The sequence below is a fragment of the Balaenoptera borealis genome (assembly GCF_965194805.1).
Source record: "Balaenoptera borealis genome assembly, chromosome: 16".
Classification (NCBI taxonomy): domain Eukaryota; kingdom Metazoa; phylum Chordata; class Mammalia; order Artiodactyla; family Balaenopteridae; genus Balaenoptera; species Balaenoptera borealis.
Window position 1 is genome coordinate 69,432,432 of NC_138872.1, and position 23,515 is coordinate 69,455,946.

The 23,515-nt window shown below is 47.2% G+C and overlaps 2 protein-coding genes across 2 annotated transcripts in view; one reads left to right on the plus strand and one right to left on the minus strand.

Annotated features, from left to right (window-relative positions):
* Positions 1-23,515, minus strand: part of ZKSCAN2 (zinc finger with KRAB and SCAN domains 2) — a 502,693-nt gene that overhangs the window by 465,775 nt on the left and 13,403 nt on the right. Inside the window, exon 7 of the mRNA XM_082362427.1 lies at positions 13,934-23,394. Coding sequence (XP_082218553.1) covers positions 22,472-23,394 — 923 coding nt within the window. The 3' untranslated portion in view covers positions 13,934-22,471. The remainder of the gene's footprint in view (positions 1-13,933; positions 23,395-23,515) is intronic.
* On the plus strand, positions 3,331-13,253 carry AQP8 (aquaporin 8). Its single transcript, XM_082362649.1, has 5 exons — positions 3,331-3,652; positions 6,312-6,438; positions 8,484-8,698; positions 10,198-10,332; positions 11,891-13,253. The coding sequence occupies exons 1-5, from the start codon at positions 3,411-3,413 to the stop codon at positions 11,937-11,939; spliced, it is 768 nt and encodes a 255-aa protein (XP_082218775.1). The 5' UTR covers positions 3,331-3,410; the 3' UTR covers positions 11,940-13,253.

A 23,515-nucleotide genomic window follows, 5' to 3' on the forward strand; every position in this document is an offset into this window, starting at 1 on the left:
AGGAAGTGGTATTTGCCATTTCTAGGCCTACCCCACAAACCACCCCCTGCACAGTCCTCCACATTCTCTTCCCCCATTGGCTGGCTGGTGTAGACGATCTGAGGACCTAGATGGTGGATCCAAGATGGAAGTAGCCTGGCTCCCTGAGTCACCATGTGATGAAGGGCCTGCTATGGACTGTTCTGTGAACAAGGAATCAATTTTTACTATGTTAAGCCGTTGAAATGTTGGGGTTATTTGTTACGCGCCTACTCTGACTAATGAGAACCATAATAAGAGCTACTAGTTATTGGGCACCTGCTCTGAATTGGGCACTGTACTAAGGGCATTGTCTCACTTAATCTATACACCAATTCTATGGGGATGGGTACCACCATTAGCCCACTTTTACAGGCAAGGAAACTGAGGCTGAGAGAGAAGATAGGGGGCACAGGTGGAGAAGCTTGATCCCCAAACCTGGACCCAAGTGCCAAACTGTGCCCTGCTGGTTGCCACTTTTAAAGGAATGGATTGAAATTGGGTGAGGCATCCGACATAGAGAACAGACTTGTGGTTGCCAAGGGGGCGGGTGGGGAAGGGATGGACTGGGAATGTGGATTAATGGATGCAAAATATTTTATATAGAATGGATAAACAACTAGGTCCTACTGTTTAGCACAGGGAACTATATTCAATATCCTGTGATAAACCATAATGGAAAAGAATATGAAAAAGAATGTAAATCTATGTATAACTGAATCACTTTGCTTTACAGCAGAAATTAACACAGCATTGTAAATCAACTATACTTCAATTAAAGAAAAAAAAAGAAATTGGTTGAAGCAAGAAGACCAGATGAGGAGTTGTAGTAATACCAGCTAGGAGTTCCTACCTGTGAAGTGGGAAAATAATAGACTATTGTGAATATTAATTATTGAAGGAATGCATGTGTGGTGTCCAGTGCAGGGTCTGCCGTTGGCAGGTGTATAATGAATATTTAATGTTTTTTCAAGAGCCTAAGTAAGAACCGATGAAGGCTTGGGTGAAAACAGGAGAGAAATATTCCGGGAGCAGCACTTGGCAGGACTTGGGCCAAGAATGAGGGAGATGGGGGAGTTGAGGGTTGGACAACGATCTTATGTTGCAGGGACATGGGAGGAAGGGAAAAAGAAACATCTTGTACGATGTGCTGTGGGTGCAGAGGAGGGAGAGAGCAGGTCTCAAGATAACCAGCAAGAGAGCAGCCCCCAAACCTTCTGAGATGTGCAAATGTTCAATAGAGGCATTGCGTTCCCGGGCCTCGAGCTGAAAAGAGCTCTCAGCAAACTGTCAAACCCTTGTCCAGATGCATCTACTTCTGTCCTGAAGCAGATGCTTTTCATCTACACGATCTTGAGCAGGTGCTTCAACTTCTTTGTGCCTCGTTTTTATCATCTGAAGATGGGGATAAGAAGTCATAGGACTTACAGGGTTGTTGTGAACCTGTGCAGAGTGCTTAGCACAGCGTTGGATACGTAATGGGTTATCAATACATGGCGGAAATTTTCACTGAAATTCTCTTATCCCTGACATTACTTCTCTATCTCTACATGCAATGCTCAGATAATAGTTATATGAACATCGAACAGCATCTTTGTCTGTCTCGTTCACCGCAACATTTCCTGCCAGCTCTTAGGACAGTGGCTGGTTCACAGTAGGTATGTAAATATTTGTTGAATGTATGAGTAAGGAAACCCATCTCTCCTTCCTTCCCTTCCTCCCTTCTTTCCTTTCTTTCCATCCATCCACCCATCTGCCCATCCTTCCATCCATCTCTTCTTCCATCATCCATCCATTCATCCATCCATCCATCTATCCATCCATCACCTTAGAAAGGCTTAACCCACAAGTTTTTTTCTTTCAATTGTGAGTGTGGTGGCTTTACCCACAGGTTTTTTTTTTTCTATTCAAAATATGTGTAACACAAAATCTACAATTTTAACCATTTAAGTGTATAGTTTAGTGATATTAAGTACATTCATATTGTTGTGCAGCACCTCCAGAACTTTTTCATCTTCCCCAGCTGAAACTGGGTACCCATCACACAATAACTCCTCATTCTCCCCTCCTCCCAGATCAAGGCAACCACCGTGCTACTTTCTGTCTCTATGCGTGTGACTACTCTAGGTACCTCATATAAGTGGAATCACACAGTATTTGTCCTTTTGTGACTTAGCCCACAATCACAAAAGCTGTGTGATCCTGGGAAACTTAACCTTCCCAAATTTCCACTTCCTCATCTGTAAAATGGCTGTAATAATAGTACCTACCTCATGGAGTTGTTGTGAAGTTTAAATGAGATAATACATATAAGGTACTTAGACGAGCGCCTGACATGTAGAAAGTGCTCAGTAAATATTAGTTCACATAAATACATATTCTAAATCAGCAGGCACTGGTATTGTGCTTATCGTGTCTGACTCTGTCATAAACACTTTATGATCTTAACTTATTTAAGCCACACAACCCAATGTCATTGGTACCACCACTATCATCCATGCTGCACGGGAGAAAAAATAAGGTGCAGAGAGGGTAAGCAACTGCTCAAGGTTACTCAGCTGGTTCACGGAGGAGCTGGGATTGAAATCCAGGCAGCCTGTTTCCAAAGTCCACGGGCTTTACCGTTGCCTCTGCAATCTCCAGAGATGGCCATCCGTCTACACCCTCAGTCCTGGATCAGCCTTTCAGCCTGAGTCTGTGGAGGTGTTGGGGCCTCAGATACAAGGAGGTGTCCTTAGAAGTCCATGGAAAAATCACTGAAGATGAGTTTACCGTTACTTCCCATGTGTGGTCCTGATCTGGCGGGGCCCTCCTCGTGTTCACTCACACACGTGGGTCTCCTCTGGACCCCAGTGGTGACCAAGGGAGCTGGGGATCAGGGCCCTCCATCTCCTGCTGGGGAAGACCTGGAGCCCTCCCCAGGTGACGCAGCGAAGCCAATGCCTTTTGCCTTTGTTGGCAGAAAGCTCAGCAATCCTTGACCACCCCCTGCCCTACCCAGTTAAGGTTAAAAACAGTGTTTCCTCTCCTGGGCCTCAGGGCCACCTCCCACTGGGCTTTATTGCTTTCTTGACACCCTCGGGAGCCTCTGTAGCCCTTTAAAAGGGGCAGAGCCTGTAGTGGGCTGGCAGCCCCGGTCCTGGAGATAAGAGTGTCCTGTCCGGGAGAGCAGGTGCGGGTTTTCCAGCCAGCGCAGGCCAGAGCCCTGTCCTGAGTCACCTCCGCCCTGATGTCTGCAGAGGTAAGTCCACTGCCGGCCTCTTCCTCTGCAGCCTGGCCATCCAAGCGGTTGCTGAGAATTAATTCAAGATTGGGGCAATGGGGGGCTTCTTTCTGGGCTCTCCTCCCATCCGTGTCCCCCTCCGTTTCCCCACCTTCAGGCAGCTGCATCCATGTGTGACCTGGAGTTTGGTGGCGTCAAGGTGAAGGAGCCCAGCGAGGGGGGCAGGTGGCGTGGGTGCTGGTACGAGCGGTTTGTGCAGCCCTGCCTGGTTGAACTGCTGGGCTCTGCCCTGTTCATCTTCATCGGCTGCCTGTCGGTCATCGAGAACGGGACGGACGCTGGGCTGCTGCAGCCAGCACTGGCCCACGGGCTGGCCCTGGGCTTGGTCATCGCCACGCTGGGGAATATCAGGTGGGAACAGCTCTGAGCACTCCGCCTGGTGCAGGGAGCAGAGCTGTGGGCAGGGACCCCTGGGCACATGCCCAGGATCCCAAGAGCAGTGTTGGGTAAAATGTGGGTTGGGGGAGGGGTCAGGCTGCTTGGGTTTGAATCCTAGCTCTTCAGCCTATGAGCTCTGTGGCCTTGACTAAGTCACTCCGCAAACCCAAACTTCCCACCTATGAAATGAGAACAGTGGGAGTATTTTCTAAATCTTATTTCTCAAGCCAACACATGAAGGAGAAAGACCGGGTAACTCGTCCAGGGTCCCATGGCAGAGCCAGGAGGCAAACCCAAGCTGTCTGTCCTAAACCCAGCATCTCCTGAGGGAGGCACGAGAATGAAACGATGTGAAGAGCTTAGTCCATAGTAAGCGCTCAATCACTGTTGGTTGCTGTGTTATTGTTACCTTTAGGACGGGGTTTTGCTCCAGCCTAGGGTAGGCAGAGTTATGCAGAAGAACCCGCCGGGGGTGGGGCAGGGAGGGCTGAAGGGTTCCTCTTGCATAGCCCTCCCCTGGACAGCTCCCAGGAGAACCAGCCACAGTGACACATGTCTTGGATGGAGTGTCCGGCAGGGGCGTCTAGAACCTGGTTGGTCTCTATTTAATCTAACACAGAAAACTGATCTGAGTAAGGAAATTGAAATACTGTTTCCTAGAAAAACAGAATGGAAAGAGAACTTTAACATTTCTCTTTAAATATCTAAGGGAAGCTGCAGGTGGGATGAAAAACACAGAGTCTTCTGTTCGAAGGATCCGGGGTTGAAGGCAACCTTTGTCACGCTTAGCTGGGTGACCAGGGCAAGTAGCTGAAGCTCTCTATGTTCGGTGGAATAAAAGGGGATGATAATAATAGCTGGTATTTATTGAGTACTAACTATATGCTAGTACTCTATATGAACCTGTATTAATTATCTTTGCAACAGCCTTTATGAGGTAGGGATCACTGAGGCACAGAGAGGTTATATAAGTTGCCCACGGCCATACAGCTCTTCGGTGGCAGAGCTAGGGTTTGAACCCAGGCCAGCTGGCAGGAGAGAACATCGCTTTGCACTGCAGGAGACTGCCTATCTGAAGTGCCAGCCTTTTATTCAGCCATCTGTTTTTTGTCAACAACTATTTATTCGGTACCTACCGTGTGCCCGGCACTGACTCTGAGGTTATTGGAGCGCCCGACACAGCACCTAGCACCAGAGCAGGTGTTCAGTAAGTATTTGTTGAGCAAACAATGGATGAGTAAACTAAGAAGGTGTCTTGATTGTTTTACTGTTAACGAGTGTGAAGTGTCCCAGCCCTCTCTCTCCTGGTCGAGCCACACTCTGAGTGACACTTTCTCTCCCCGTTTGGGCTGGGTGACCTGGTGGCAAGGCTGATGGCCGAGAGGGTTCTAAGTCTCTCTCCTGCAGGAGGCCGCCCCACCCCCTCCTTCACCTCTCTGCTTTGGCAGAGCCCAGGCTAAGCTTGGTCATGGGCCTGAATTGAGGCCAAGTAAGCCTGGCTGCCCGTCTCCCCACCGGTCAAGTCTGAGATCAGCTGGTGCTCCCTGATCCTGCAGGAAGCTCACCCAAGGGCCTGTGCACAGAGCTGCACCAGACAAGTCGGGGCAGCTGGTCCTGAAATGTCAGCATGTTGGACAAAGTCCCTGTGTCCAGAGCCAGGGTCCTCTGTCCAGTCTCAGCTCAGTGCCCTGTGTCCATTGGGTGGGCAGGCCCATTGGTGGGCTCTAAACATCTGGGTTGACATGGGGGGGCCTTGGGGTCACTGTCCCTCTTATTGGGTGTGTCCATCCCAGGCACCAGGGGGATTGGTGAGCCAACCTCTCAGGATAGTTCCTTCATCTGAGTGGGACTGGATAGGATGCCAATGGGGGTAGCAGGGCACTGGGGGGGGGGGCCTCTAGACTCTGGGGCTTGGACTGGTTGAGCATCTTGGTGAAAAGGAAGGCTCTTGACCCATGACCTCTGGAAGGACCAGCCAACTTGAACCAGCCCTTTGACCTAGGTTCGACTTTGTCTAATCCCCTTCACATCCCAAACTCCAGATCCCAATCCCCAACTTAATCATGAACCTGTGACCTCGATCCTGATTCCCAATGCCATTTCCAGAAACCTCTAATCTCAATTTTACAGGCAACACTAGTCACACTTTCAGACCAAAAATAGGAATTTTACTGGTTGAGTTCCACCAATAAAAAATTCTATTGGTTGAGTTCAACCAATCAGAAGCTGTTGTTCAGGGCCTGGTTACTTCTAAGGGGAGGCCAGGATACCTGTCTTGGGCTGTGAGTTTGAAGCCTGGGGTCTCATTCTGACCTGTGGCCACGGCTCTGAAGGGCTGGACGCAGCTCTTAGGGGGTCTGGAAGGAGCTGAGGGACAGTTTCCCACCGTATTCTTGTCTGGGCCACCCTGGGGTCTGGGTGTAGGACAAGAATGGTGCTGCCCTCCCCTCCCAGGCTCTCCCCCACCACTCGGCACCTCGGGGAAAGTGGGCGAAATTTGGTGCCTGTTTTCTACCTGGGCTGCCCTTGACGGACTCCGGCCCCACAAGGGCATCTGGGGAGGTGGTGGGGCTGCTGGGGCCCAGTGCCTGGGCCTTGGCCTCACGACTCCTTCTGCTTTTGCGGGTGACAGTGGTGGACACTTCAACCCTGCGGTGTCCCTGGCAGCTGTGCTGGTCGGAGGCCTCCACCTGACGATGCTCCTCCCCTACTGGATCTCCCAGCTGTGTGGGGGGCTGATCGGGGCCGCCTTGGCCAAGGTGGGTGGTCCCCCAGGGGCTGGGCTGGGGGCTTTTGCTCTGACGGGGCTGCTGGGGTGGGTGAGGGGCAGGGAGTGGGGACTGTCCAATTCTTTTTTAAAAAATTGATTGATTGATTGATTGGCTGCGTTGTGTCTTCATTGTTGTGCTTGGCCTTTCTCTAGTTGTGGGGTGAGCAGGGGCTACTCTTTGTTGCGGTGCGCGGGCTTCTCGTTGTGGTGGCTTCTCTTGTTGAGGAGCACGGGCTCTAGGCGTACGGGCTTCAGTAGTTGTGGCACGCGGGTTCAGTAGTTGTGGCGCATGGGCTTAGTTGCTCTGCGGCATGTGGGATCTTCCCGGACCAGGGCTCGAACCCATGTCCCCTGCACTGGCAGGCGGATTCTTAACCACTGCGCCACCACGGAAGTCCTGTCCAGTTCTATTCCTGTTGCCTCCAGTGGGATTGGGTGGACCCTTTCTACCTCGGAGGGGACACTCAAAGGGCCTTTGGTTTCCTCCAAACCCACCCTGTTCTGTCCGTGTCTGGACACAGCCCTCCCTAGACAGACCAGGAAGCAGAATTCAGGACTCAAGGTTTCTGTTCCTGAGTCCATTTCTGGATTTAGACAATTCTATTTTTTTCATTCATTCATTCATTCACTTCATTCATGCTACAAACATCTCACTAAGCACCGTCTGAGGGTACGGGATATACAGGGTTATTCTCCTTGAGAAACTCCTGAACTAACTTCTCTGTGTGTTCTCCAGTTTGCCTGCCTTTAAACTGAGTTACTCTACCTTTAATGGGAGTTAATGCTCAAATTACTGGAATCCTCCCATTCCGGTAGGAAGGCTAGCTCTTCCTCTCGGCCACAGAATTTCTATAGCTCTACACGTAACTCCATGCAAGGACTTCCTTCCTCCCTGTTTGCGTGCCTGACTTCCTTTTTCCTTCTTTCCTTCTCTCTCTTTCCTTCCTGCTGTTCTGAAGTCTCAACCAGGGGCCCTTCAAGTTGGAAGCCTTGCTTGGCTTGTGTTGGGGGTGGGATTGGAGGGAGTGGGGAGGTGGGAAGGGGTGAAGGGGGCACCCTGTTAGCTTGCCTGGGGTTTGGTCTGTGGCTCTAAGCGCTGCCCGTTGCAGACTTTGGTCTCGAATCCCATTTTGCTGTCGTCCCTGCCCTGGTCTTCCTGTGCCCCCATTTGAGACCCTGCTCCCCTGCCTGTTTAGAACGGGGCCCGGACCTTGCTGCTCTGATTCCCAATGGAAAGCGGTGCTGGGACTCTCCCTCAGGCTTGGTCACTTGCAAACTTGTCCAACATGATGGAGACCAGTGTGGGGCAGCAGTGGTCATTCACTGGGTGCCCTCCCCCCTCCCCGAGCACTTGGTAGAATCCTCTCATTTAATCTCCAACTTGACTAGAAGCCTGCCTCAGTCCTTAAAGAGCACTGCCCACCTGGGCCCGGGGCTATTACCATGACCACGCCTACTTTACAGAGGCGGAAGCAGAGGCACAGAGAAGGCAATAATTTGCCCAAGTTCAAATGAGCTGGGGAGCAGCTGAGCCTGGATTTGAGTCCCGGGTCCAGAAGCTTGTCTGCACTGCAGTGTTCCCTCCCCAGGTGTCCTGATGACCCCAAGGCCGATTTCCTGGGAAGCCAATGGGGCTTAAGCTTCAGGGCTCTTCTCATCTCTTCGAAGGGGCCTTTTAGGGGGGCTGGTTATGTGTTTACCTGGGTATATGTGTTTGCAAAGTTTGTAAAAATAAGGTATTTTAGTATTCTTTCTCAAAGAGGGTCATATAAGTTACATACCCTTCAGGGCTGCAATACCTGGAGCCACCGCTGGGTTATCCCCATTTACAGAAGAGCAAAATGAGGGTTAGGGAAGTCCAATAGCTCAGGCAAAACCGCACAATGGGAACTGGTGGAGCTGGGATGTGGGTCCACATACGTCTGGCTGCACATTGGACAGGACCCTTCCCTGGCTCGAAAGGATGGGGCCCCTCCCGTCAGGTCCCAGCTGTCTCTCCACCCCCACCATGAGGCTGAGCGCTGCTCTCTGCAGGCGGTGAGTTCCGAGGAGAGGTTCTGGAACGCGTCTGGGGCAGCCTTCGTGACAGTCCAGGAGCCCAGGCAGGTGGCGGGGGCCGTGGTGGCAGAGATCATCCTGACGACACTGCTGGCACTGGCTGTATGCATGGGCGCCATAAACGAGAAGACGCAGGGTCCTCTGGCCCCTTTCTCCATCGGCTTCTCTGTCACCGTGGACATCCTAGCAGGGTGAGTGCCCCTTGGCTGTGGGACCACAGTGCTCTGCCCTGGGCCGAGGCTCGCCCCTGGAGGAGGGCAGGTCTGCTGAGCTTACCTGAGGGTTGCCAAAAGAAGCCACACAGGTAATGTAAATGGGGGAAGTGGGTTGGCAGGAGGCAGACAACAGGGAATGGTGGGGACTGTGGCATCTAAGGAGGCCACCACCATGCACCTCTGATAAGTTATCGCTGTGTGGGAATATGGGCTTGGGGTGACCCTTCTAATTTCATTCCAGGGAAGTCAGAAGACTGGATTTTTATGTGAATTTTCTACTTTTTGTAGTATCAATAAACCATTTCTGTGGGCTGTGTTTATCCTGCCAGCAGGCAGCCAGGTTTTAGCCTCAGACTTACAAAGAGATTCCACACCCTTTGTCTCGTTTATCTAGAGCCTCTCAGTAGGCTTGGGAAGGGATTAAGGAGACAAAGGATTATTTCTTCCCTTTTATATATGAGGAAACTGGGGCTCAGAGAGGACACAAGTGACTTATTTAAGGTCATTGGGAAGTGGCAAATTAAATGAGAGATCTGGGACAAGGGCCCCCCCCGCTAAATATAGGGGATGAGGGAGCTCCTTCCTACAGGCCAACTCCTTCCTTTCCTCTTGGACGCAGGACCAAGTGTAGCCTTTCTCTGCTCTGCCTCCAGCCCTAAGTCATCCTTTGGGAGGTGGAGTTTGGGGAGGCTGGGGAAATGCATGTGCAGAGCTGTGGCAGTGCTTTATGCCTCCTAGTGGCTTTTGGTTCACTTATAAGCCTACTGACTCATCCAGTTGGCTTTGGCTCCTGGACACAGGTGGGGTCTGTGAGGGGTGAGGCCTGAGTGAGGACCCCAGCTTGAGCGAATGGGGCAAGGGTACAGACACCGGGACTAGAGAGGTGCTCTTGGGGAACAGTCCCTCTTTGGGAGATGCTGGGTCCCTAGCTTGTGGTGCAACAAAGGCCTCAACCAGGTCAGCTAGATTAGAGTTAACACTTGCACATGAATTATATGAGAAACATGGGCTCTGTATGCGTTTCCTCATTCGCTCCTGACAACAACCTATGAGATATGTACTTTCATCTCAGCTGAAACACAGAGAGGTTAAACAAAGGTCACAGCTAGAAATAGCTGGGCTGGGATTTGAATCTAGGTCTGCTTGACCCCAAAGTTCATATAGCTGAAAACTGCTTACTTTGCCTTATCAACTCTGGAGAAGGAGTAGATCCATCTTCCTTCCTGCCATCACTGAACAGGCACTACTTGCTGCCCATTCTTCTAGAAGGGTGTGTGGGGAGTGGCAGACTGGAGGGAGGACTCCGGGGAGGGGTCAAGCCTTTCACTTTGGAACCTCCCAGAACGCCATGATATGGTAGCTTAGAGGGGGTTTCTGGGTAGCGTGTGACTTAGGCCTACGTGGGGAAATGAACGTGGGTGAGTCGGGGCTCCTTGGCTGAGATTCTGCCGACCACTGTGGCTGGGTGTCTGCAGGGGAGCTGTGTCTGGAGCCTGCATGAACCCTGCCCGCGCCTTTGGACCAGCTGTGGTGGCCAACCACTGGGACTTCCACTGGATCTACTGGCTGGGCCCGCTGCTGGCCAGCCTGCTTGTCGGAGTGCTCATCAGGTAGGGGTGTGACACAGGGTCGTGGCCCATCTGGTGGGCGTGGTGACAGTTGCTAGAACATCCAGGTCTAGAGGGCTAGGGTCTCGCTTGGGTTTGGAGAAGAGAAGAGGAAGCCTTCTTCAGAGGCAAAGATTATGGCTCTGGGACCTTTGGTGGCAAGTGACAGAAATCCATCCTAACACAGCTTTCATCATAAAGGGGAACTCATTGGCTCACATAATTGAAAAGTTTACAAGTGGCCCTGGCTTTGGTGGGATCTCAGACAGTGTCTTCAGGGCTTGGTCTTTTTTTTTAAAATTAATTAATTAATTTATTTATATTTATTTTTGACTGTGTTGGGTCTTCGTTTCTGTGCGAGGGCTTTCTCCAGTTGCAGCGAGCGGGGTCCACTCTTCATTGCGGTGCGCGGGCCTCTCACCGTTGCGGCCTCTCCCGTTGCGGAGCACAGGCTCCAGACGCGCAGGCTCAGTAGTTGTGGCTCACGGGCTTAGTCGCTCCGCGGCATGTGGGATCTTCCCAGACCAGGGCACGAACCCGTGTCCCCTGCATTGGCAGGCAGATTCTTAACCACTGCGCCACCAGGAAAGCCCAGGGCTTGGTCTTTTTAGGCTCTGCTGTCCTCTGGGTAGATTTCATGCTTAGATAGGCTCTCCAGTAGAGGCAAAGATGCCCACCAGGCACTCCAGACTTACATCCTAGCAGCTTAATAGCTGGAAACAGAGGAAACAGAACAACAGCTCTTACAAAGGTCCTGGCTCTGCTGTTCTCTGAGTTGGACTGGTCCAGCTTGGGCCATGTCTACCTCTGAATCGATCTCTGTAGCCATGGGGCCAGGCACTCTTATAGGCTATGTCTGGAGCATGAATCTTATCCTGGAGTTGGGGTGAGGTCAGCCTCATCTGAACAAGTGTATGGACTGAAAGTAGGGGAGGAGTAGCTCCCTACAGGGGTGTTGTACAACTCAAGGGACCCTATCCACATAGAACAAACACCATGTTAGTGGTGTCCACAAGAGCATGCATGTCATGAGATGCCAATCACATGAGACACAACGTGAGCAGTGCTCCCTGGAGCTGGGCAATGGGTAATAAGGTTGATAGTGTTATCAGAAGGATAATATCTGCTCGACTGCTTCTCCTCCAGCTCTCTTCTTGTGAACCTCAAGGATCCAGAGTGTCCTTCCTTTCTGCTGCAGGTTGTGCAGGGATACAAGTAGGTACAGTGCCCGCTGTCTGGACGAGGACAGGCACTGGGCTGAGCTGATCTAGGCTGCTTGCATCGCTGCCTGTCTGCAGTCCTGGCTTGGCTTGTGGATTAGTGAAAAGCATCACAAATAATTCTCTGATGCTTTCAGAATGGTAGAGATGGGGATCTTCAGGAAAAGGGTTAGAGACCCAACAGGAAAGAGTTTCTCCCTCTCCCCAAGGAGATCTGGCTATTGAGGCTGGAGAGGCTCAGGAAGGCATCTCTCTGGAGAATTCTGGGCCTGGAGACATTTGATGGAGGGTTGGGTCTCTCCCGGAGACGCAGAGACTTCACTGGGCCACCTTTTTTGTAGATTCTTCATTGGAGATGGGAAAACCCGCCTAATACTAAAGGGGCGGTGAAGCTGAGATGGTGGAATTCCTGCCGCCCTAGGGGCCCTCAGTGGACCTGTCCTGGACTGCAGACCAGACAGCTCTGCATTTCCTGCCGGGGCAGGGCTCTGAGAAGTGACTGATACGCTTCCCCTGACTTGGGTCTGGCTTTTCAGATGTGCTCGTTCCTTCGAATTCCTTTGTGCTCATCAGAGACCTCAGCCTGGGGAATGTGTTGCCAGCAATGCCCAGAGACAGATAGAAACAAGCACAACAGAAGAGCTTTTCTTGACAGGGAAGGTCCCAGGAGAGAAGAATGGGTGGAAGAGGTGGCTGTTTGTGTGTCTCCGCTCACTTCCCTCACCCCCTTTCTCCTTCTCGTGTTCCCCGATTCCTCTGTTAGAGAAGGGCCTTCTTTGGTCTGTTTCCTTGCGGCCTGTGCTGTCAATCTAGCTTTGCAATAAATAGTCCAATGTTTCCTTCCGTGTGCCCACTGGCTGGCCTTTCCTTTCAGAAATGGACACCACTGGGGGGGAAGCAAAAGTCTGGGCTGAGCTTTAGCTGTCCAGAGTCTAATTAGCTCGAGCCCAGCTTAGAGGCCAGGGCCAAGGCAGGTACTTAGAGTGCAGACCAACCCAAAGCCCGTCTCCCACTCAGCCAGAGCCAAGGGAGCTCTGTCTGGAGCTGAGTCCATTCTGGAGTCCAGTTTGGACTCTGGTCAGAATCAGTTCCAGATCACAGACCTCAAGACCCTGCTGAAAAACCCAATGCAGAATCCTGGGCATGGTTTAGTGCCCAAAGCTATCCAGGACATGGACTGACCCACTCATGGCACTCCAGCTGGGGATGCAGGTGGGTATGGGGGTGGACCAGAGCTGCAAGGATTTCCCAGGGAAATATATAACGTGGCATCATACAGGTCTGGAGAGATAGAGGCATTTAGATGGAAGACATGAGTACAGTGAATAACTAAGGATACAAAAGAATAAAAAGATACGTTCCGAAGTTCACACCTTAAAAGTAGAGTGTGTATCTTCTCTACAAGAATCTATGGGTAATTTATGGAAGGTTATCATTCTAACACAGCAAAGGGGTGCTAGGGAAAAATTCTCAGCAACGAACAAAAATTTCACCCACTTCTGCCAGACAAGCAAAATACTCACCTGAGTAAAAAGGAAGAAAATGCTCACTGGAGGATATTACCAATACAATGAGAGATTGCCTGTTGAGAAAATGGACACTACCAAATATCCAAGACATTTTGGAGAAAAAGAGAATAATAAATTTCAATAACAACAAACCTAAGGAGAAGAGCTACTCAGACAACCTGTGTTCAGTGATGTGAAGCTACTGACACTAATTGAGCACTTTCTACATGCCAGGATCTGCTTTGTGTTCGAAACATGTGGTAATTTATTTCATTTTCACAACTGTACAGGTACATATTATTGTTATTATTATTTTTCATGTTACATATGAGGAAAGTGAGGCACAGAGAAGTCAAATTACTTACTCAAGTTCACTCAGGAAGTGGCAGAGCTGAGATTCAAATCCCAGTGGTCTGGCTCCAGAGTCTGGGCTCTTATACTGTTCATGTAATCTTAAGACATATAGCTGCACTTAAAGACAAATAGCGAACATTAACTCATGGGGTGAAGAACAAACAGAATTGTTAACAGGGGAACTATGCAATAATAGGAAGAGCCATTAGGGTTAGTCAGGAAAGGATGAGTCTTTGCTGGAAGAACATCTAGTAAAAACTTGTAATTTATCCAGTAGATCAAATGAATAGGCTGAGATAGGAAAGGATGGTAAATGATGTGCTCAAAGAACCCAAGTGAAGAGAGGAAAGGCAAAGAACTCAGTGAAGGCAAATTCAAGACCCAACGTATGCGCTGATGGACCTGCTTCAGTTAAGAACTAGGACTCTGGAGTCGGCTGAACCTGGGTTCAGATCCCAGCTTCACCACACTTACTAGCTGTGTGACCCTGCGTGGGCAATTTATTTATTTGCATACAATGACTCCTCCCATTTTATTTATTTATTTATTTATTTATTTATTTATTTATGGCTGTGTTGGGTCTTCGTTTCTGTGCGAGGGCTTTCTCTAGTTGTGGCAAGCGGGAGCCACTTTTCATCGCGGTGCGCAGGCCTCTCACTATCGCGGCCTCTCTTGTTGCGGAGCACAGGCTCCAGACGCGCAGGCTCAGTAATTGTGGCTCACGGGCCCAGTTGCTCCGTGGCATGTGGTATCTTCCCAGACCAGGGCTTGAACCCGTGTCCCCTGCATTGGCAGGCAGATTCTCAACCACTGCGCCACCAGGGAAGCCCTGGGCAATTTATTTAAGCTCTCTGAGCTTCCGTTTCCTCAGCAACAGGCATATTGTGTGGGTCCAATGAGTTAATGCAATGGGAAGGACTTAACATGGCACCTAGCATACAGTAAATGTTCAGTAAAAGTTTGAAATCAGAAGCAACACATTAGAAAACTCACAAAGAGTGAAAAACATTAAAAGTTACTACATCCTTTGGTGAAATAAATAATGAAATCAACCTTTGGTAAATCTAGTAAATAACAAAATAGTTACATATATATATATATACATGTATGTATACACACCCATACACACACATGCATACACGTGTACAGCTAACATTTATTGAGTGTTTATTATGTGCTCGGCACTGTGCAGAATGCTTTCCGTGCATATTTCATTTAGTCCTCACAAAACAATCCCATGAGGTAGTGTAGTGGGTTGAATAGTGTCGCCCCTTAAATTCATGTCCACTTGGAACCTCAGAATGTGACCTTATTTGGAAACAAGGGTTTTGCAGACCCAAGTAAGGTAAGGGTCAAGATGAGACCATACTGGATTAGAGTGGGCCCTAAATCCAATGAAAGTGTCCTTATAAGAGACAGAGAAGGACACAGAGAAGGTGGCCATATGGAAGGACCGAGGCAGAGTTATGGTATCACATGATAGTACCAGGAGTCACCAAGAGCTAGAAGAAGCAAGGAAGGGTTCTCTCCGCAGCCTTTGGAGGGAGTGTGGACTGCTGACGCCCTGATTTCAGACTTTTGGCCCCCAGAATGGTGAGAGAATAAATACCTGTTTTTTTAAGTCACCGAGGTTGTGGTCATTTCTAGGGGCAGCCTCAGGAAATGAATACAGGTAGCCACTCTTACTCTTACCATTTTCCAAAGGAGCAAATGGAGATCCCAAGAGATGACATTACCCAGAGTCACATAGTTAGTACATTGGTGGAGCCAAAATTTAAGATAAGGTACGTTTGACTGCAGGGTTCATGATCTTTGTCATCACAGGTTACTATTGCTGAATAAGGGACAGTATGTCGCCTGACTACTTGCCCCTTAGTCCCCCATGAAGAGGGGGACAGAAGGACATGTATGATGACTCTTCTCACCCCTAACTTGCAGTTGGATTTCAATTCCTGCTCTTCATGTCAATTTCTAGACCACAAGCTCTCAAGAGGAAGATCGATGTTAATTCCTCTTTGTGATTCCACATTATTTGGCTCACTGCTGTATAGAAGGGACTGAGTACTTGTTGACTGAAAGAATGGCGTAGGCTGATCCTAATGACTCTGAAATTCATTCTGACCCTACAGAGTAGAATCCAAAATTGACCCAGATCACCTAAGTTTACCTCCACCCCACCTCCTGTCTTCTCAGGAACAATGAGGTCACAGAATTTTAGGATGTTAGAGCTGGAAACTCTATGACAGTAGTAAAATGCAGTTGCTACGAGTTTGGATTCTGAGAAAGATCCAAGTTTAAATCTCAGAACATTGGCTTTTTTGCTGTATAAGTTTGAAGAAGTTATTTAACTTCTCTCAGCCTCAGTTTCCTTAAAATGGGAAACCTGCCTCAATGTTTGTGAGGATAAGTGTTTGTAAAGCATTAGCACAATGCCTCATTCCTAGTAAGTGGACAATGTGATAGCTCTTATATTTATTATTGTCTAATCAAATTTTTTTTTTTTCCCTGCACTGTGTGGCACGCAAGATCTTGGTTCAAACCCGTGCCCCCTGCAGTGGAAGCGCAGAGTGTTAACCACTGGACCGCCAGGGAAGTCCCTCTAATCAAAGGTTTTGAAATGTGCAGGTATCAGAATCATGGCAAGGGGGTGGAGCTCTGGCAAGAAGATTCTAAACGGACTTTGCACGCATGTGTTTTCTCAATCAACTATCTTCATATAAGGATCTTTGGGCCTCTTGAGGGGAAAATGTTGGGAAGCACTCATGCTGTCCAATCCCAAAACCCAGAGAGGCGAGCTAAATAATTTGACTATAATCACACAGTGATCTAGTGGCAGAGCTCAATTAGAGTCCAGGATTTTGGACACACTCTCTAGTGTTTTTTTCTACTGCAGCAGGCATGTGCTGCTTTAGACCCTTGGAGCACAAGTACTGATTCATTTCCTTTTGCGAGAATTGGCTTGAGTCCTCACATTCTGTGTTGTTGAGAAGCCTAGTATTATGTTCTCGCATCTTCCCTCACCAGACTGTCCAAGAACTCTGAGAGTTTAAGCAATCCAAAGGGGAAGTATGCCAATATTCTACCTTCATGTCCTAACTTTTAATTTTATTTTTATTTTTAAAATATTTATTTATTTATTTATTTGGCTGTGCCAGGTCTTAGTTGCGGCATGGGGATCTAGTTCCCTGACCAGGGATCGAACCCAGGCCCCCTGCATTGGGAGCATGGAATCTTAACCACTGGACCACCAGGGAAATCGCTTTATTTTACTTTTAATATTAAAAAAATTTTTTATTGAAGTATAGTTGATTTACAGTGTTGTGTTAGTTTCAGGTGTACAGCAAAGTGATTCAGTTTTATATATATATACTTTTTCAGATTCTTTTCTGCTTTAGGTTATTAAAAGATATTGAATACAGTTCTCTGAGCTATACAGTAGGTCCTTGTTGTTTACCTATTTTATCTATACTAGTGTACATCTGTTAATCCCAACCTCCTAATTCATCCCTCCCCACACCCTTTCCCCTTTGGTAACCATAAATTTGTTTTCTGTGTCTGTGAGTCTATTTCTTGTTTTGTAAATAAGTTCATTTGTATCATTTTTTTAAGATTCCACATATAAGTGATATATTTGTCTTTGTCTAACTTACTTCACTTCGTATGATAATCTCTAGGTCCATCCATGTGCTGCAAACGGCATTATTTCATTCATTTTTATGGCTGAGTAATATTCCATTGTATAAATATACCACATCTCCTTTATCCATTCATCTGCCCATGGTCTTCCTGCTCTAGCTTTTTACTTCGTGCCCGCTGCAGCTACCATTTTATAGCTGAGTCAGTCACACTTGTCTCAGCCAGGGTGGTTTCTAGAAAGAGGGGTTGTTTACTGACAATTCCACAACTTCCACACCAAGCACACCTGTGTGCTCCACGGGCTCCATGCTCATGTATCCAAGCAACTCTTAAGGCCGGGCCTTTCGGGTCTTGCCCCCCATCCCCTCTATCCCCACACTGCCATTTTCCTCCAGAGCCCTACCACCTCAAAGTGGGTTCAAGCATTCGCCTGTCTTGGGACCCAAAACCATTGCTTCCCCTCCATGGTGAGTCCCTGGACCCACCATGGAGTCTGGAGGTTGTGACTAGCTTTGTTCCTTTTGGTGTTTGAAACACAAAGCATTCATTCTCCTCCCTTAAAATCTAATTGCCTTAACTGGTTTATAGGAATTGAAAATTTGTAGCCTTAGAGATTTTTTTCCCCTTAGAGATTTAAAGTCTCTCATCTAACTCCCAGACGTGGGTCAGTTCACAGACTTAAATCTCTATAAAGGAATGGAAGATCAGGTAATCTTGTGGAAGGATTCTGATGTAACAACGCACATGAATATTCTGAGCCTTTTTTTTTCTTTTTAATATTTATTTATTTAGTTTTAGGCTGCATTCAGTCTTAGTTGTGGCACACAAGATCTTTCATTGCGGTGCGTGGGCTTCTCTCTAGTTGTGGCACGTGGGCTCAGTAGCCCTGTGGCATGTGGGATCTTGGTTCCCTGACCAGGGATCGAACCGGCATCCCCTGCATTGCAAGACGGATTCTTAACCACTGGACCACCAGGGAAGTCCCTATTCTGAGCCTTTGTCTTTGTTTCCTCTAAAAAGGTTGTGGCCATTTACTCAAGGAAAATATGGAAGATGTAGAGAGACTCTCAGATACTAACCCTGAGCAGCTGTAATTCTTGAGAACCTTGGGCGCTATTGCAGTTGGCTGCTTATAAAGTCCAGGTGAGAGATACACTTTGTCTGGGATCTACCTCAGGTCTAGGTGAACTGGCTCTAAATCCATCCTATGGTTCTTCTTACAGTTTCTAAGAGTATAGTTGGAAATACATCCTCGGCAAGTGACAAAATCTCTACACTGACTCTATGACCCATGGAGTTGGAGTTGTTATGGGAAGAAGGGCTAGGTGGAAGCCACTGGGACTCTTTAAATCAAATAGTAAACCAAAGGCACCACCGTACCTGGGGAAATCATGTCAAGACTTGTTCCAGCAGCAGAGGCTGTGGCTGAGTGCCCCTCCAAGAACACGCAGTGCATGCCTCCAAGACTAACTCCACTCTAGAATTAGAGCCGAACATTTTCTGGGACAATGGCAGTGACAACTATCAGAGGACTGCAGCACAGGAAGAGCTGTGGACTCCCAAGAGATCCCTGCTAGCTGCGGGGAGAACAGTGGGCTGGAAAGAAACTGAAATTCTCTTGAGCTATGAGGATCAGCTTTTATTATCCCTTGGATAAGTTCTCTTTTTCCTTAATAGAAGACAGCCTTCAAATTATGGCAAAAACCAATGGGAGTCATTTATTTTAGACATTTATTTCACATACAAGTTTTCAAGAAGACATCTAAGTGAACATTAATACAAAACAATGAGTAGACATACATTTATACTTGAATGCATTCAGAGGTAAAGGCTTATCACTACACAGGTCACTCAGACGCTCCTTGCATTGGGGGCTTCCCCAGCTCCCTCAGAGTTGAATCGTGTCTGTCACTGGGCACCAGAGCTCACAAAATAGGCTTTCTCCACTGCAGCTACCTGCCACTGCCTCTCGAGGTGACTCAGGGGCTGCCTGCGGTTGAACATGAGCGATTTGTCCTTTCTCCTCACCGAGCAAGCTCCCGGACTGCTCACAGCATCCTCTTGCTAAAGTATGGGGTGGACTCAGTGTGGTCCGAAATGCTGCCTGTGGTGGCGAGCCAGGGCAGTGGCCTGGTCTTATAATCTCTTCCTCTCTACATGATGCCCCATAGCCTCACAAAACATCAGAGCCGGAGCGGCCTTGGCAATCATGCTCAACTTCTCTTCAGATAAGGATATCAGGCCCAGAGAGACGCGGATTTGTCCAGCAACACTCAAAGTGGTAGTGACAAGAATGAAACTTGTCTTTTGGCTTCTGGTCTAAGGCTCATTCTACGTGCAGGCTGCCCTGAACTGTTTAAGCATATTGTGAAGTTTTCCTCTAAAAAACTAAGGTTTCCTTCCAGATGAATAAACTAGGTTGTATGTGCATAATAAAAATGCCTGTAAGAATCACGGCATTTGTGGAGTAACAAAATAAGCCTACGAAGGGATACAACCAGGTTCCAAAGTGCCTTGGGTAAGAGGTCAGAGAATAAAATGCCTACTTGTTTGCACCACTTTAAAAAAATAGGATTTGGGGTAATTTTTAAAGAAAAAATACAGTATTAGATAAATATAGGTTTAAGTAGTTGGTTGAGGTGAGTTGTAAGTTCTGTTTTTGTAAGTTTCTTTGTTCCAGCAGCCAGAAGAAAGAAAAGCAGTAAGTTGTAAAAAAAAAAAAAAAAAAAAAAAAAAATCAGTGTTTGTAAGGTAGATTTTTTTTTTTTTTTGCTTTAGGATCAGAGCTTTCTCTGGTACTGAGACCTAGGAAGAAACCTTCTCCTACGGATCTTCATAAAGGCAATTTATGTGAAATGAGACACAGTAATCAGAGTATGACTGTTCATTTTGACTTTCATGCTCCACCTTAAAAAAGATAAAACACAAACTGCCTTGGTCTAAGATGGTGGGTAGAACTTTCTATTTCTTCAGAAGCAAAGTCCAGTAAGCTAATTTAATACAAGTTCAAATAGTCCACTTACAACTGGGAAAAGGTAAGGGAACCCAAATTTCACCTTAGCTTGATCCCAGACATATGACAGACAGAATCAGTTTATTCCACTGGAGAAGGAATGGTTCTTGAGCCTTTCCTGCCACTGGGGAAACTGAAGCGACAGAGGTAGAGAATATGATTTTAGGCAATTAGAAAAACTCTTTTTGCAAGTGAAGGTGATTTTTTCATTAAGAAACTAATTATGTTCCGTAATTGACATGAACATAATTGACATTACCTTTTGCTGTAATACTTCTTCCATCATATTGCAAGTTCCTTGAGCACAGACACCATGCCTTTTTTCATTTCATATCCCTCACTGTGCCTAGAACATAGCCTTACACATAACAGTGCTTAATAAATATTTATGAGTAAATCATCAACTTTCCTGAATCATGCTTCGATATAATGATCAATCCTGCGTACCTATTACTAAGTGGTGATTTCTATTAATGTGCATCGTCTTTAGAGTTAGAATTCCAGAACATCGACACAATACAAGCACACGCCCACTGGCACCACACACATCTCACTGTGCTAGGCACACTACCAACATGAAACTGCACTTACCATTAGAAGTCTATAATTCAGACAGCACAGAGGAAATCAACCTACAGAGATGTGAACAATCCTAACATTCCTAACAAATGTATGAAACATTTATCAATGTTTACCTGAGTCACCTGCGTTCCAACAGGCCACACCCGATTCTGGCACCGTAAGTTGGATTTCTTTCTACACTGCCTACCCTCCTTGGTACTTTGTTGAACAAGTTTCAAAAGATTCAAACATACATGTCTTCAAATAAGAGAGCATCTGACAAAGGAGAGATAAGATCAAAAAAATGATCTACAGCCCTGACTCTGGTTGGTTATCTTTCCACTAAACTTATGACTTCTCCCTCCCCAAAGCAAAGCCCCCCGAGGTTACCTTCATCTTAAGGGTATAAATGCCACTGGCCTCATCCTGGAGTTAACAGCTTTGGATGACCAAATCCCTGGTTTGCAACGTCCATAAGTGAACTATCTCCCCATCTGAACACTTCCTTCAATATTTATCGGGCCAGTGCTGGGGGTTGTCAAAGACATCTTTCAGACCAACTGGTAAATGTGGAAAGTGAACAGCGTTCCGGACTGGAAGTTTCACTAAATATTTCCACCTTCACTCAGTGAGGTATAGAGCTGCATAAATTACTCAGGGTTCTACAGAGAGGTTTACGACCACGTGAACAGGGACTAGGAGCCTCAGAAAAGAGAATGGTAAACTTAACAAGCAGCTCTGGAGTGCTGGTCTGGACCAAGGTAGCGATCTGATCTAAAGCAGGTCTAAGGAGTCCAACTGATCTTATAAATATTGAATGTTTCAGGTCTTTACCTCACTTCTTTCCCTATCTCCTTAGAGTTTTAGAAAACTAAGATTATACAATATTATAGTGAAGTGTGGGGTTGGGAGGCATAAAATATGCCAACATATCAGTCATATTCTAGATAAAAACCAGAGAAGTCACACATTCAGAACTAGAATGTGTCTGAAATTCTACTTTAATGAGACATACCATGAGCATGCACGCTATTCAATCTGAGGAGGGCATGGTAGCTCAGAAGAGTCAGACAAGGGCACCCAGAACAATTAAGAGGTAAGTGTAGGACTTAGGAGAAACGGTAACAGGGACTGGATTACTTATAGGCTGGAGAAACAGCAGCCAAGAGGCTTTCAGTCTTCAGGTACAGAAAAGGTTAGTCTACAAAGGACGATGGGTGATCAGTTGCTTCTCATCTCTATGGAGGGCAAGGCATTATTTCAGTGACAATACAGGGATTCTACCTTAGCTATTTAGATCAACTTCTTGACACAAAAAAAGGTACACTGCAACTGACTTCTGGCGGAAACTATAAAATCTTCACTCTCCTTTTGTGAATATCTTCAAAACCAAGATGGATCTGATGTAGTTCTCATCAGGCTCCTTAAAGTTCTACCCAAACAGGAAACTCTGTGATCAAGTTGCATCCGGGATCGCATGTGGTAGAGAATGAAAAAAACTTTGAGCATTTTTTATCTCCTTGATAACAACTCTCCCATACACTGAAGGATCTTGGATGTTGCTGGGTTTAGCGATCCCATGGCAGTGGCCTTGACATACTGAAGAGAATTCCATTCTGCACTCAGACACTCTATCTTCTTCACTTTATTAAAAGAAAAGTTGAGACACATAGAAGGAGAGGAACAGACTGATCAAGTTAGAGGCAGAGGTGAGGACAGGATCCAAGTCTTTATATTCTCAGCCTTATCTTGGGAATTACACTTTATAGCTAAGAAAAGAAAGATTGCTTCCAAGAGTGAGATTAGGGTAAAATGGCTAAGGGGACATTTAGGAAGAGAAGAGATCGTCATCAAACAGTTTGCCTGAATTCATCAGTCTTTCCCTTGTGTGGGTTCTCTGGGGCATAGAGCGCTGGAGGGTATGGCAGAAGCTTTTCTCTCACATGAACCTCCCGATGTTTAGTGAGAACAGAACTCTTACTGAAACGTTTGCCACACTGGACGCACCCGTAGGGCTTCTCTCCAGTGTGTACTCGCCGATGTTCTCGAAATCTCGTACAGTTATTGAAACTCTTCTCACAATCCACACATTTGTAGGGATTCTCACCAGTGTGGACTCTCCTGTGGGCACTGAAATGAGAACTGTTGGTAAAGCTTTTCCCACACTCTCCACACTGGTAGGGCTTCTCTCCAGTGTGGGTTCTCTGATGTATAATGAGACTCGAGCTCTGACTGAAGCATTTCCCACACTCTCCACATCTGTAGGGCTTCTCTCCTGTGTGGATTCTCTGGTGGGCACCGAAGTTTGAGGAGTCGTTAAAGCTTTTCCCGCAGTCAAGACATTTAAAAGGTTTTTCTCCTGTGTGGATTCTTTGGTGTCTGATTAGACTCCTGCTTCTACCAAAGCACTTCCCACAGACACTACACTTATAAGGATTTTCCTTCTGGTGGGTCATCCGGCACATGAGGCGAGCACTCCTTCCAAAGCTTTCTCCGTATTTGAGAAGTCGGTAGGGCCTTTTCCCCATGAAAGGCCTCTGATGCACAACAGCTTTCCCTAAATCTCTAGGCTGAGACATCAGTTTTCCCTGTCTGACTCCTTGAAGGTTTTCCCATTGTCTTCCTGAGATGCATTCCCTTTTACAATATTTACCTGGATCAGCATTCTGAGAAACAACCCTTTTAGACTTTTCTATTAATGCCCTATGCTGCTCCATGTCCTTATATATTACCTGTGTTGCATCCTCCTTGATACTACTTCCAATTTCAAAATCTGAAAAAAAAGACAATAAAAATTTCAGACCAGTCATGTATCAACATAAACAACATGGCCTACAGGCCTTGTCTGTTAGGATCCCTGTGTGCTTCACTGGCCTCAGGTGTGGGGGACTCTT